Here is a 16,313-nt window from a genome sequence, read left to right as displayed (position 1 = left end):
AATACCAAATAATTCTAATTCAATAATAATAATAATAATAATAATAATAATAATAATAATAAAATAAATTAAAAAAAAATCTTGAAACGACTCTGCTCGGCTAAAACCCAAGCGAAAAAGCAGATCATTGGTTCGGGTACACTACGGGTCAAGTCAGATCTTGGCAAAACGTGAGGATCCTGTGACTTTACTAAAGCCAAAATGATGTCATTTCAGCATGGTATATAAGGCTAAAAACTGAGCCTTTCAGCAAATGTGTTTTCCTTCTTCTCTCTTTTTTTTTTTCCTCCTCCTTCTCTCTAAACAGAACCCAGATTTCAATTGAATGTTCTATCGAAATCTGAAAAACATGCCGGTAACTAAATTTTTCATCGAAATATTCATTGAAAAACTTGAATGTCGTCGAAAAATTGCTCGGAATATGAAAATTTCAGAATTTCCTAAAAAAAAAAGCCGAAAATTTTCTAAAAATTTTCTAAAAATTCTAAATTGCCTTTAAACACTATTTTTACTTTTGTTTTCTCTCTGTCTTTTTTCTCCTGGTCCCTTTTCTATATTTTTCAGCCTCTATTTATAGGGATTGATTAGAAGAGTTTCTGATCAATCTCAATTCCATATGAGATTGTGATTCAATCTTTGAATCCAATCTTAACTTTGCCAGCCCTTAAATTTTCGGCCAAATCCACTTCCATCATTTTTTTTATATGTTTTTAATTAATCTGATCATTATCTCCTAATTAATCAAAAAATTGATAAAAAAGATAATAATAATAAAATAAATAATGATAATAATAATAATAAATGATAAACGAAAAAATAATAATAATACCAATAATAATAAATAAATAAAATAAAAAGTGTGGACTAATTTTGTCTATTTGAATCAAACTCAATTAATCCGAACCTAAATCAAATTGAATGTCTACAAAACTGATTGAGAAAGATATAAAAGTAAAGCTTAGCAATTATATAAGAATTACCAAGGATGCTTTCAATATGGCATTTTTGTCGCATCACTAAAAAATATTTGATTGATTTTTTTTTTTTTGGTAATTTTTGAATTACGAATGAGTTTTCGTTTTTTTTTTTTATTTATGTTTTAGTGGATTTTTTTTCTTTTTTAGAAGTTGCAGTTGATTTGATGTTTTATTTTTATATAGCAGATTTGTTTTATTAAATTGGTTAACTAAAATTTTTAGTTATCCAAAATAATATGAATATATGTAGTGTTATTTTAGTTTTTATATAAAAGGAAATATTATTTTATATTAAAAGGTGTATGTATTATTAATTGATTTTTTTATTGTAGTTATTTATTAAATTTCATATAGGATTTTTTTTTCATTTTTTATATTAGGTTGTATTTTTTTTACACAGTATATTTGGACGATGTGAATTAATTTAAATACATTGAATATGCTTTATTATTTTATATGAATTGACTATAACTTTCTATCATTCACCAATTTATTAACCTTTTTTCTAATATTATTATTCATTCTGTATTTGAAAATTTGTAAAACATTTTGAAAAGTTTTTTTTTTTTGCAAGATTTTAAATGAACTTATATATATTAAATAGTTTATGTATTTTGAAAAGTAAACATAATCATGGTCAATAGTGTTTATTTCATTTAAAATAAATAATGTCTATTTGTATGTATATTTTTAAAAATTTTATTTTTATATAGAGTTTATTAATTATATTATAATTAAATTTTTATATTTAATTATATATCCGTATATAGTACGAATTTAAAACTAATTTAAATTAAATTTTTATATAATTATTCATTATGATATATTAAATAAGTATATTAATGCAAAATATAATAATAGAGATATGTACGTTCATGATTTGAGTTAGGTTTGGAACAAACCCACGGTTGGTACTAACGACTTATAAATTTATGCATACTCGACTCTAGGCCTGCACAATGTTTTTGGTTTTAAAATTTTTTGAAATTTGATTCAAATTGAAAAAAATGTACCTAGATTCACCCATTAAAACTCAATGTATATAATAAAAATTTTAAAAAATAAAAATAATCTTATTTCGAAAAAAATAAAATATTAAAATAAAATTTATATCTATATATTATATAATTATAATAATTTAATTATATATTATTCCGGCCGAGTTAGCTATGCTCAAACTTTAATTTTATTGTTCAAAACTCATTCCAAAATTTAATTGGATTTAAAAATATTGTCCAAACTTGCTTAATGTATTTTAATTTTTTGTTAAAACATTCTCAAAACTTGATCGAAATTTCAAGCCAGGACAGCTTTGACAGCTCTACTTACAAGTCATAAGCCTTACAAGATGAATGTAGGAATTCGTAAATATTATTAGAATCATGCAAATCATGAATAGTAAAGAAAACTAAAGCAGAAGGATAATCTCGTTTGCTCTCATACATCAGAATGTACATATTTTTGGAGGGATAACATCAAGAGAAATTATTTAGCTGATTGGTTTTCCATAGTCATAGTAGTGTTGATTTCTTTTCTGTGACAAAATTTGTCGTGATTTTTCAGTGCCACCGCCCATAAGAGTCGGAGATTGCCCTTTGAACTGAAAAGGCATACGTTTCAAATGAAAATTTTCCAAGGTGTCTGTACATAAAAGCATGCAGATTCAACCAGTGTACCCTTCGATCTGTTTGCACGGTGAGAAATAACCTGTACCATGGTAAGAAATAATTGGGATTGTTTTTCGCATTCGGCAGTACTCTCTTCCAGTACTCCTAACTAAATGACCCTATTAAAAAAAAAGGGAGAAAAGAAATTCCTGATACAAATGAGAACTGCATATTTTTCTGTAATTTCAACATTTTTTTGATAACAATGGAACGGCAAAATGTCCCAGACTTCTGCCATGCGCCATATCAAGCATGATAATTTTGTCCAACACCCATCAAGATCTTTTTTGGAGCAAGACTATCAGTTAGTTTCAGGTGATGCTATTTATGTTAAGCATCCACCTTTGTATTAATTGATCGTAAGTGAAAGAATTTAATTTAAATATAAAATAATAAAAAATTATATATTTATTAAATGTAAAATAATATTATTTTAATAATTTTCATCATGTGTAAATAAAAATGAAAAAGATTTATCACGTGATAAATTAAAAAAAGACTTTAAAATAAAATTCAAAATCTAATATCAATTTAAGCATCGGAGCATAGATATAGGAGCTGACAAAAGCCATTGTCATGGTCTATGCATTGGTCTAGGTTTAGGGGTTCAATATGAGTCCAATAGCAATTCCAGTTCTACCAGGATAGAGTTTGCCAGCTAAGAAGACCAGGCCCTGAGATACATTAGAGGTCTAGGATTCAAGATAGAAGCCCCGAACAAAGGTGCTAGTAATGATCATGACTCCAGTGGTTTAGGTAAGGTGTTTTAGTTCAGTAGAATTTAGCCAGGCCAAGGTGCGGGCATACAGTTGGACCTAAATGTGGGCATTGATGAACAAGGTGTGGACACACGGTCGAACCCAGGTGCGGGCACAGTTGAACATAGGCTGGGAGGATTAGATTTGGGAGCTTCTAAATGGCCCAATGCTCAACATAATTCCTGAAGGTCAAAGATGTTGGAAATTATGCTATAGTATCAAATCCCCTAGAATCAAGAATTGTATCATATCTCCTAGAATCAAGGGATTCATTGTAATATGAAAATTAATATAATCTTTAGAATTTAAGAAGATAATCTTAACTATTATAAGGGGGTTCAACTATAAATAGAGGGTACCCCACTCTTATTGTATAGACAGCAACCATTAAGTAATATACCTTACTCTTACCTTACTTTTTGTTGTTCTTTCTAACCTTCCTTTAAACACTTCTTATGCCTTGTTTTTTATAATATTTTGGGTGGTTAGGCCTTGCAATATCGATTGCCCGAGCACCTGTTTGAGTTTAAGCTGATCTAGGATACGAAAGTGTCTATTTTCAAGTCCTAAAGCCGATAAATCTAAAGTTTAAGTTTCGACTCGTGATAAGTGATATCAAAGTTTGGTTCAGATCAGAGTTGGTGACCAAAGCTTGGTCTAGATAGTAGTGTCAATATAGGTTATTGGTTAAGCCAAAGTTAGTGCTGGAGCAGATCCAGAATGGTTGGTGTAGGCATTTTACTATATGGTGCGAGTAGTTTGCTATATGATGTGGGCATCCTAAAAGGGTTACTATGCTTGTGTATTGACAAAACGCCCATGGTGTGCTTGGTGTATGAGTGTTAGAATATTAAACAGGTACTCGATAGATTGTTGCTATAGTGTTATGGGTGTGTTGGGCATACTGTGCAAGTGTGTAAACAAACTGGTGCCTAATAGAGGGTACAAGGCATGTTGAGCCAATGTGCAAAATAGTGCTTGACAATATGTGCTATGCTGATGTACCGTGCTAATAGATTGGTGTACTGGTTTGCTAGGACTAGAATCCGGATTACTTGAGTGCCTACTAGAGTTGAGGTAGTTCTTTGGTTTATGCATTTATAGTTTAATAGTTTGTGTTTGGGCTGTGGCATGGCTAGGAAAAATTAGGCAGAAGGCCAGTGTGAGGGTTATGAAGAGCGCCCATCTATGGACAAAGAGAGAAAAGCTAAAGTAGGAGATGTACTGACAGACACTTGATTGACAAAATGCAAGGTGGCCGTTGTTGAGATGATAGATTGGTTTGGGGACAATGAAGGATCTTTAAACAAGGTAATGGAAAAGCCTTTACCCTCATTATATAGATAGCAACCATTGAGTAATATACGTTACTCTTGCCTTCCTTTATGTTGTTCTTTCTAGCCTTTTTTCAAACACTTTTTATGTCCTATCATTTGCAGCATCCTAGGTAGCTAGGCTTTGTAGTACCAAATACTCTGAGCATCAATTCGAGTTTAGGTTGATTTAAGACACAAAAGAGTTCATTTTTAAGTTATAGAGCTGTATGAGTTTGAATCTTAATTTTCGGCTCGTGATAAGTGATATTAAAACTTGGTTTAGATCAAAATTGGTGACTAGAGCTTCATTAGAGTTGGCAGTTGAAGCTAGTCCAAATAGTGGTATCAGTATATGTTACCGATTAAGCTAAAGTTTGTGTTGGAACAAATTCAAAATGGTTGGTGTGGGCATTTTAATGTATGATGCAAGCAGTTTGTTGCATGGTACGGGCATCTTAGAAAGGTTATTGTGCTTGTGTGCTGGTGAAACACCCATTGTGTGCTTGGTGCATGTGTGCTATAGTGTAAAACAGGTGCTCGACAGACTGCTATTGTAGTATTGTAGGTGTGCTGGGTGTACTGGGCGTGCTATGCAGATGTGTAAACTGGTGTTTAACTAAAGGTACAAAGAGTGATGAGCCAGTATGCAAACTAGAGCCTGACAATAAGTGCGGTGTTGGTACGCCATGCTGATAGATTGATGTGTTGGTTTGCTGGGATCAAAAACCATATCACTTGAGTGTCTACTAAAGTTAAGATAATTCTTTGGTTTTTGCATTTGTGGTTCAACAGTTTATGTTTAAACTATGGCATGGCTAGGAAAAACTAGGCAAAAAGCCAATATGAAAGCCATAAAGAGTGCTTACCTAGGGACAATAAGAGGAAGGTTAAGGCAAGAGATGTGCCAATAGACACCTAATTGGTGAAATGTGAGGTAGCCATTATTGAGATAATAGACTGGTTCGAGGACAGTGAAGGATCCTTGAACAAGGAAATGGAAAACCCCTTACCTTCATTGTACAAATAATAACCATTGAGTAATACACCTTACTCTTGCCTTTTCATTATTCTTTTTAGCTTTCATTCAAACACTTTTTGTGCCTTATTTTTTGCAACATTCATGGCAGCTAGGCCCTACAGTACTAAGTACCTGAGCACCAATTTAAGTTTTGGCTATTTTAGGACATGTAAGAGTTCATTTTCAAATCTTAAAATTACACGAACTTTGAGCTTAAGTTTCGATTTATGACAAATGATATTAGAGTCTAGTTCAAACCAAAGTTGGTGACTTGACCTTGGTTCAAAGTTGGCAGTAAAAGCTGGTCCAAAAGAAGGTATCAGTGCAGGTTGTCGATTGAGCCCAAAGTAGTGCTAAAGCAGATTTGAAAAGGTTGGTGTGGGCATTTTACTCTCTGGTGTTAGCATCTTAGAAGGATTACTATGCTTGTGTGCTGGTGAAACGCCTATGGTGTACTTAGTGCAAAAGTACTAGAGTGCAAAATAGGTGCTTGACAGATTGCTGTTGTGGTGCTGTAGGTGTGCTGGGCATGTTGTGTAGGTGTGTAGACTGGTGCCTGATCAAGGGTGAAAGGTATGCTGAGGTAGTGTACAAACTAGTGCCTAACAATATGTGCTGTGTTGGTGTGCCATACTGATAGATTGGTGTGCTAGTTTGCTAGGATCAGAACCCGAATCACTTAAGTGCCTATTGCAAACTAGTGCTTGACAGTGTATGCTGTGCTAGTGTGCCGTGCTGACAGATTCGTGTGTTGGTTTGCTAAGACCAAAACTTGGATCATTTGAGTGCCTATTAGAGTTGAGGTAATATTTTGGTTTGTGTATTCATGGTTTAACAATTTGTGTTTAGACTATGGCATGACTAGGAAAAACTAGGTAAAAAGCTAGTGCAAGCTCCCACCTAAGGACAAAGAGAGAAAAGCTAAAGCAAGAGATGTACCAACGAACACCCAATTGGCAAAGTGCAAGGTGGCCGTTGTTGAAATGATAGATTGGTTTAGGGATAGTGAAAGATCCTTGAACAAGGCAATGGAAAAGCTTATTTAATAGAATAAAGCATTGGAGTCCATGGTGACAACCTTGTAAGAAAAGCTGTAGAGGCCTAAGGTTGACTATGCTGCATTGCATGCTGCCATGGTTACTGGTGTTAGCTTAGAACCTAAAGTGAAGGTGCCTAAACATTTCATGGATGGTTTAAAGCCATAGGTAAAGACCAAGCTGTAATTGAGAGGTGTAAATGAGTTAATTCAAAATAGAGTTGCTACAGTATTAATGACTCAAGTTGAGTGCACCAAGTCTCCAAAGCCTAGGAGAAAAGGCAAGAATGGGGGAGACACAAGTGGTAGTTTCTTAAAGAGGAAAAGGTCGTAGAAAAGCTTAGATTTTGTAAAGTCATAGAGCCACCAACAAGGGCAAGGAAAGGAAGTTCTTCAGTTGTTATTTTTGTGTCGATTCACATCGAGTCAGAGAGTGCCCGAAGCTTTAAGCCATTAAACTGGCAGTAGGGCTATCCAAAAGTAAGAGTAGCAGTGTTGAACAGCACTAAAAGGAGCCCAAGAAAAGACGACCTAGTGCTATTTGAGATTGTCGATGGGTTGGGTCTTCTCGAGAAACTGATGAAGGGAAACCAGTGGCAACTAATACCACAGTATGAGTCTTAGGGTGCAGCCAATTTTTTCACAAGAGAGTGCGTAGCGAGCAATTTAGAGGAAGCACAGAAAACGGTGGCAGCACACGAGAAAGGGACCATTGAGTAAAGTGCTGAGGAACATTAGACCGAGACCAATAAAAGCCAAAATAGTATAGATTTGAGTATGGGATCGAGTCAAAGAAAACTGGTTCACAAGGTAGGAGATAAAACTGGTGTACACAGCGAGCACATTATTCCCTTAACAATGAGGGCGTTGCTAGAATGAATGGGGGAGAATGTTACAGTCCTCACACTAGTCCAGGCCCAAAGGTTCGATCTGAATTTAGTAGTAGTTCCAATTCTAAAGGAGCAGAATTTGGCAACTAGGAGTACCAAGCCTTGATGTGCATTAAAGGTCCATGACGCAAGACAAAAGCCTAGAATAAAGGTATGGGTAGTGTTAAAGACCCAGTGGCTCAGGCAAGGTATTTAGGTTTGGCATAATTGAGCCAAGCCCAAGTGTGGGTATAGAGTTAGACCCAAGTGCAAGCACTGATGAATAATGTGCGGACATGGTCGGACCCAAGTGCAGGCACGGTTAAAAATAGACTTGGGAGGATTAGATTTGGGAGCTTTTAAAAGACCCAGTGCTTGGGAATTGTGTTGTAGTATCAAATCCCCTAGAATCATGGATTTTATCATATTTCCTAGAATAAAGGGATTCATTGTAATACGAAAATTAATATAATCTTTAGACTTTAGAAAAATAATCTCAACCATTGTAAAAGAGGTTTAACTATAAATAGAAGGTCCTTACCCTTATTGTACAAATATTAACCATTAAGTAATATACCTTACTCTTGCCTTACTTTCTATTATTTTTTCTAGCATTCTTTCAAACACTTCCTAAGCCTTGTCTTTTGCAGCATTCTAAGCAATTAGGCTTTATAATACTGAGTGTTTGAATACCAATTTGAGTTTAGACTGATCTGGGATGTAGAAGAGTTCATTCTCAAGTCTTAAAGTCACATGAGCTTCAAATTTAAGTCTCTGCTCATGACACCATGGCCCCCCCAATTTTTATTTTTTTTTACACCATTATAGCAGAATACTTCATCTCACCAAAAATAATACTTAGTCCCCTTTTTTCCAGTAAAATTATTATTTGAACTCTCCTTTCTCATATTTTTGGCTCACCTTCATTCAATACTCAACTTAAAATTAATTGACGATAAATAAAAAAATTAATTTGAATATAAATTTATAAGAAATTAAATATTTATTAAATATGAGATATCATCCTTTAATCATTAATCTTTAAATAATTCGAATATCAGAACTTGGTAGCTTAGAAATATTCATAATAACCATGTGCCCATCATTTCATCTTCGCCGAACAGGTAAATCATCCTTTCCCTCCTCCATGGATCGCTTCCTAGTCTTGAATTGTTTCCCTGAGCTGGCAACAGCTTGGATTTGCAAAGGGGGCATGTAATGTTGCCATGATCGATCCAACAACCTAGGCAATCTCTGTGAAACACGTGGTTACAACTGCTAAGCTCTATGACCTCGTGGCTTCTCTCAATGCAATTCATGCAAACAATGCAGGTAGGGTCGTCGGTATCACAAGCTCCTGATCTTCTGCTGACAAAACAACTATATTGCATGACAGGAAGCTGGTTTTTCACAGACTGGACCATGAAAAAGACAGGGACTGGAACTAAAGAAGGAGATGGGCGATTCTCCGCCTGGTTATCATGGCGACCACGTCCAAATGGATAGACTTTGCCAAGCAATGGAAGTTGAGAAAGAACTGCTATGACAATGGCCTTGATATGACCTAATAGATTGTATTGAGAGGTAAGTAACAATACAATCTCTGGGAATTTGATGTTACCACTGGGGAAACCCATGAATCACTATAAAAGTAACAGAGCTCAAACTGAGGTGCAAGAAGTTACTCGATGCGCTGGTCCCAAATATATATAACACAGTTCTTCTGCCTCCAGATGGTCAACAGAGTAAAGAGAACCAGTACATGTTACTTTCAGCCTCTCGCTGCTGGTTGCACATCCATATATATAATAAGTTCGCAGTGTCCAGCCTCCACTCGGGTTCCTTTTTGCATTATACTATACATTAAAAGGTCAAAATAGTAGTCGAATTTTTTTGGGTGGATATGCAAAGTCAAACATTTCATTTTCATTTTCAATTTAAATTTCATACCTTCAGCAAATTAATACGCACCAAGAAAGGAAAGTAGTGGATGCCCTTGTGATCTCATCCAGCCTCATTTGATATTCTTGACTTTTATTCTCATATTTTGAAAATAAACTAGTTATGCAGAATAAGTTAAAAGTTATCAACATAGAGTATAAACTCTACTTGTTGCTTAAAAGATTAAAAAAAATCAAGTTAAAAGTTCAAAACACGACTAATGTTATGATTGGTTAATTTATTTACGAGCAAGTGGAGTAGACAAACGAAGCAGAACCTCAGAAGGTCCTGGATCGATGTGCTTTGTCTGGAAATTGGCTGCAGTAGCACGAAATCCTTTGCGTCCTTTGTAGGGAACCTCGTTGCATTAATATTTGAATTAGTCAGCCGACAATCATTTTTTCGGCCAATAGCCGACAATCAATTTAATTAAGGCCATATAAAGAATTCAGGATATCTTATCTGTTAAAGAAACTAGTTGAAAATAATGACAAAACAAAAAAAATTGAAAAGCTTTTGATAACTCTGCTCGATGAATACACGAGATCAAGTCAGTAGCTAGTAGCTCAGGGCTACTAACTCCATCTATCTAGGGGATACTATTTGTCAAATGCAGCCGTGAAGTTGGCAGGCAGGTGATTTTGTACTTTTGTTAGAGAAAGAAAAATTTTTCTAGGGGCCAAGACTTTCCTGGAGACTTTTTCATAAGAGTAGTTGATTTGGTAGACGATCTCTGTCACCATTGCCTTGAACCAAACTCTTAAAAGTCATTCAGGCTCGGCATGCAATTAGGTGTTGCCCTGGAGACTAATCAACTGCTTATGTAGAAGTCCGTGAAAGAAAGAATACAGGAAAACGATTATCAAATCATAATTCAGATTTCTTTTCCGCCTTATCACGACTCATTTTGGTTAATTTGTTGCAGAAACGAAGAAATAATTTAAATATAGAAGCAACAAATTTCCTCCTTTAAAGCATTGACTGCAAATAAGGAGGTATCCAGATACAGATGCTCAAGCTTAACCTACGTGATGAAATCGTATAAGAAAGGCTTAATTTCAAGCCATAATATTTCAGATAAAAAATTATGGTTTAAATTATGGATCAGTTCCCTCTTTGGAGCTACGATTGCACATCGTGCATTGCCGTCATGACAAGACTTTCCCCTCTCTTACACCATTAGAAAGAAATTACAATTTTCACATTTTCCCAAAACACGTTCCACAGGATTTTTAAAACCAGATTTAAAAATTAGCCACAGTTCTAAACACGTAGAGGCTCCCTGCACACCTGTTGCAGTGATCATTCAATATTGAGCCCTCAAGTTATGAATATTTCACCAAACAGGAGGTGGTACTCCTACTACAACAAATACTACAAAAATAGCACTTGTTCTTTCAGCCGCTGATGGGAACTCAACCACTAAAGCGTTCCATTGGAGTATATAGGTTCTATGGCAGGAGTGGATGATACTTCAATGGAGTTGGCTTTCATGAAGGTATACAAGGAAAGAATTATCTGTAGACAACCAATCAGAAAATATAACTTACTATCAATGATTAAGAAGCTAAATGCCTAAAGAAGGAATCTCAATAATTCCTCGATCAAATACTAAACCACCCTCATGAGGGTTTGATGGGCAATTCCCATTGAATCAGATTCACTGTCCAAAAAAGTGTAAAATACTAAAATGCAAAAATATTTTTATTAGCTTACATGTCTTCATTGTGCTGTAAGGGATCTGAGCAAGTCACACTGATACAGTAAATGAAATGTCTAATTATATTTATTATGTACAACATTCTCACCCCATAAGTAAATTTTTTTGGTCTTTTGACAGAAATAACAAGCTCTATAAAGTACTATTTAAAAAAAAAAAAAGCTCTATAAAGTAATTCTTTTCAGTAAAATCTGCTACGTGTAATTTATAATAACCTTAAATTCTTCAAATACATAAACAAAGTAAAAGCAACATAGCTTGCAACATATTGGGCAACTCGATCTTTGGAGTCTGCCTCTCATAATCTACTAATACTCCAGCATAGTAGCACATAATGAGATTTAACAATTTTCCAGCAAATAATTGGCTTTACTAAGTCTAGGCCCACGAATGGAAAAGATTTTACCACATCATTGATTTAGAAACATGTGCCACCTCCATGGTTTTATCAATTTTCCAGATGAAAGCTTTCTGCTTTAGTCAACAAGGTACCTAGAAGACTGAAACTTTTCCTTTTTGATCTAGATTAAGGAAACTGTTACTTCACCCTGAAAATATATGTTAGATGAAAGTTGGCCTAGTTACCGGCTATCATGTGATGAACAGGCATGTGTGCGCATACATACACACGTGTAAAACCAGGGCAAGTGATATGAACTGCCTTTTAAACCGGATAAAATTTGTTTGCATAACTATTCAGAAGCCATAAGTTTGAACGAGATGGAAAGAGGAAACCCAGATAAAATTAGTTTACATACATAATAAATTCAGAAACCATAAGTTTGAACCAGATGGAAAGTGGAAACCAAAACAAAGTAAAGGTTATTCAGACTTACTCTCTTCCTCAATTCTTTTCTTGGTTAGAAAATCTCATGTTAACTTAAATTCTTTAACAAGAAGTTCATCATTAATCTGGTCACTAAAAGGCTTGGTGAAATTCTATTCCAAAACTTCATCCCACGAAAATAATATTAACTTTTGTTCACCTGTACTAAAAAAGGCATATCAAGGCCAAGCATCAAACAAGCCAAACTTAAACATCAACTTAAACATTTTTTAGAGGCATTGTTTAGTCTCTGGAAATTAACTTAATTATTTAAAGGAATTTCACCATAGACTTCATAGTACTAACAGAATTAACAGGCTTCAACAAAACTGATTCTACACTTTTAACTAATGGAGCAATAAAAGCTTAAGCATTCTATGCAACAAAAATGAGACTAACATATTTTGAGCAGGAAAATACAATTTAGAACCTCAAACTTTAAGAAGCTGCATTTTGTTAGAAAAAGCAATTGCAATCCAGTCAGGTTGAGCAGCAGACCACTGCAACTGATTAATTTCGGACCCGGCCGAGTACATAGACAAAGGATCGATCCCATTAGGTCCAGCCACCGTAGGTAACTCCCAAATAAGCGCCTGAGTATCATCCCCAGCAGAACAAATATGCTTACAACTCAGAGGAGCCCAGGCAATTGCATTGACACTTGCTCGATGCCTCTCCAACTCAGCTACCGGCATTGTGGGTGACCTTATATCCAAAATCACAACTTTATTGCTATCCATAAGAATCGTAGCCATATACCTCAAATCTTGCTTGTTCCAAGCTAATCTTAACAAAGGGGTATCGGGTTGAGGACTTTCATAAATAATCGTGGAATGCTCTTTGTCTCTTAAATCGAAAATCCTAACGGATCCATCAGCGGAAACGGAAGCAAAAACTTTAGCTTCACCCCAAGCAATGTCGTAAACCTCTTTATCGTGAGCGATCAATTGGGTTTCGACGACGCCCTTTTCAATGTCCCAAATAGTACATGTAGTGTCGATGCTGGAGGTCCCAATTCTCTTGGGTTCAACATCGTTCCAATCGAATGAAGTTAACGGGGCGCAAAACTCGCTGGTTTTACTGTTGTTGAAAACGGAGAAAGGTTCAATTGAAGTTTCTCGAACTTCCCAGAGACGGAGGTAGTCGCCGGATGAAGCGAGAAGATCCGACGAGGAAGAGGAAGGGGATTTTCCATTGGGCCGAAACATGAGTTTTGTGGGTGGGTAAGGGTGGTCGAACGAAAGAGTTGGGTGAGTTTTGATGGAAAGGGTTTCTGGGTCGAAGGAGATTATGTCGACTCTGTTAGGGTAGTCTTCGATGAAACTACCAAGAGCGATGCGTTGGTGGTTGAGATTCATGCGGGAGGGCATGGAAGATAAGGCCATGGCGTAAAGTGGGTAGGGTGATTCGTAGCTTATGGAATTGTCAGATCTCAGGTGGGATTCTTGAGTTGAATTCTCCATTTTGTTTCCTTTGAGAATGTCAAGAAAAATGTTAGTGTTTATTGGGAAAGTTGTGGGGAGGCTTCAATTTTCCTGATTGAGTTTCCGGGAACGTCGAAGTAAATTGTAAGAGCATATCACTCCGAGTGGTTGTTGAAGGTATGTTTGATTTTTCGCCTGGGATAAGGTTAGGCTTTTCTGTGATTTGTTAATCATCTGTCATTCAACGCGTTCAAGTTGAACATGGACAATTGTCAACCCACACCCATGGACTTTCTTCTTCAAAACGAGGGAAGAGTTAGAATGAACGTAAATGCGTCAAAAGGATAGAATTATAACTTACGAGGTTCATTTGCTGCTTAAAGTCCACACATAATTACATGTAATGTGAACAACTATGAATGAATGAACTGCTACAGTGAACGCAATCTTTGTGAACAATGGGCCGAATTTGCTAAAACCCACCACACAAACAATCTGCATAAGAAGTGGTCATGTTTTTAACTTTGGGCGAACTGCCCAGGACCTTTGTTGTCCACCAACTATAGCCCAGTATCTCTGTAAGTCATTGGTCCAGTACTTGACGAAACCGAACAAGTAGACAAGCAGTAACACGGGCAACGGTTTTAAGCTTAGACAACTGAAAAGAATCAGACAATGGCCCAGTGTTTAGACAGACGGATATCAGACTCTTCAATCTTCATCGCTGCTGAAATGCCTGGAAAGCTACAAAATTGAAAGCTTTTATTGTCATCATAACCTGATTTCTTTTACATTCGGAAAAGGCTGATTTGAATCCGCAGTTTGAAACGTATAGATGCAACTATAGTTAATCAAAGTAAGTACTTATGTGCTTTGAATTTATACTTAATTCAATTGATTTATATAATTATTTTTAATATTTAATAAATTTAAAATTCAAATATTAATATCTCGAACTTCCTCCTCTATTGTTATACTGTGAATTTTTTAATAAAGATGCTTAAGTGCTTTTTATTCATATAAAGCACAATTTCTTTGACTAAAACATTATAAATAACTAATAATAGTGCTTGATTGCAAATGACATGAAACCTTATAAATTTCCTTTTTCTTATGGTTTTGTGCTTTTTACTGGATCTTTTCAGCCTGGCTATTAGAGATAGACATCTTTTGGTTGGTTAAGCTGTCTGCCATCATTCATGAACAGAACCTAAGATTGGCCAAATCAAACGAATTAGCAGAATTTTTCAACCTTAATTCAAGTTGTAAGTCACATATGACAAATTTTCATACGAGAATGACATTAATTTCCTTCCACTAAAACATGCTGGTAATTAGTGAATTTCATTGTCAAAGACAAGTGATCCAGCTTATCCCATTATCACTTTTGACTAGTACACTAACATTAAATCCATAGTTCATCAGCAAAAAAAGTGCCATATACTAAAGATCGGTTGGAAATAAGAAAGAGTTAGCATTAATTGAAATTATCATCTATCTTTTCTTTGATCTTGCTCAAATGTGGTGTCCAAAAGATCATTCGGAAGTTGGAAAAGGGTTGGTTTTGAGGGCAACGTTGCTGCTAACTACCCAAACATATATATCTGATGATTTGGATGCTGATCATGAAAAATATTGAAAATTTGAGTTGTGCCAAATGCAATGTAAGTACTCCAAGTCAAGTCGTTGATGTAAAATTTTAAACACGTCTCTAGATAGAAACAGACACAGAAGCAGATCAGACTGTTATAAAAGATCATATATATAAATTTCTTTTAAGACACAGTAATATTTTTTTATCATTTAACTGCTGAGTATACCAAGGAAATATATATACTAGTAGTACTCTAATTAAATCTTTAAGGAGAACAAGTTGGATTTGTCCGCATTGATATGGCATCACTGTAGCGTAAAGGGTATGACGTATAAGCCCTGCCCTAATGCTGATGTCACATTGTCCTTGCACATTTTCCCTCCAGCTTCATCCGTGACAGAGTAACACTAATATCCTACAAAAACAATACAATAATGAAGGAAGCTTGGACCTTTTTTGGGGTTTTAATTAAAATGTAAATACTATTAGTACGTTATTTCCTCTGTGTAATTGGTTAACACATTTACCAATTAACACGCCCAAAAATTGTATTAGGGTAGAATATTAAATCAAATAGAATAAACCAACCTTCATGACCCATTATCTTTTATTTTTCTTTCATTTTACTCTTTAACTTTTGAATTGATCCACTTGAATTTCTAATTTTTTAAATGATTCTTTTTTGTCCTTCATCCTTGTTGTAACTTACATGGCATGCTACGAGGAGATTCCCTTAACATGCCATTTGGATATTTTGCTCAATTATTACTAAAATATGTGACAAAATGATCAAAATGAAATCGTTTTAAGAAATTAAGGATCCAAATGAAATACTTCAAAACTTAGGGATCAAAGTGAAATTAAAGTAAAATATTAAGGATTATGCATGAAATTTACCCATATATGTTTAATGTTTATCACCAAAACTCATCTAATGATGATATTCCAATAATTATTGGGTTATGATGGTAAGAACTCATCGAGAAATATTGATGTTAAAATCCTTCATTTACTTAGGAAGAAGTTAATGCATGGGTGTCTATAACTTATAAGCACTTAGTCATTTATAAAACATAGATATATCATACTTATATATTAACCAAAGGCGGTCAGTGGAGCTCAAACTGTTCAAGGTAAAATGATCAACATGCATAGTTAACCAATTAA

At 34.9% G+C, this 16,313-nt stretch overlaps 1 protein-coding gene and 1 pseudogene across 2 annotated transcripts; both read right to left on the bottom strand.

Annotated features, from left to right (window-relative positions):
* Nucleotides 1–8,723: 8,723 nt before the first annotated feature.
* On the bottom strand, nt 8,724–9,278 carry LOC111274133 (brassinosteroid-responsive RING protein 1-like). The gene has a single exon (XM_022858776.1). The coding sequence runs from the start codon at nt 9,276–9,278 to the stop codon at nt 8,724–8,726; it is 555 nt and encodes a 184-aa protein (XP_022714511.1).
* A 3,045-nt stretch (nt 9,279–12,323) lies between these two features.
* LOC111279949 (protein TRANSPARENT TESTA GLABRA 1 pseudogene) lies at nt 12,324–13,937 on the bottom strand (annotated as a pseudogene). The gene has a single exon (XR_016329123.1). The product of XR_016329123.1 is annotated as a protein TRANSPARENT TESTA GLABRA 1 pseudogene (transcript).
* Between the last annotated feature and the right edge of the window lie 2,376 nt (nt 13,938–16,313).

The sequence above is a fragment of the Durio zibethinus genome, chromosome 17, assembly GCF_047325235.1.
Source record: "Durio zibethinus cultivar Kanyao isolate XHJ-2024 chromosome 17, ASM4732523v1, whole genome shotgun sequence".
Lineage (NCBI taxonomy): Eukaryota > Viridiplantae > Streptophyta > Magnoliopsida > Malvales > Malvaceae > Durio > Durio zibethinus.
This window is presented reverse-complemented; position numbering and strand designations above follow the sequence as displayed.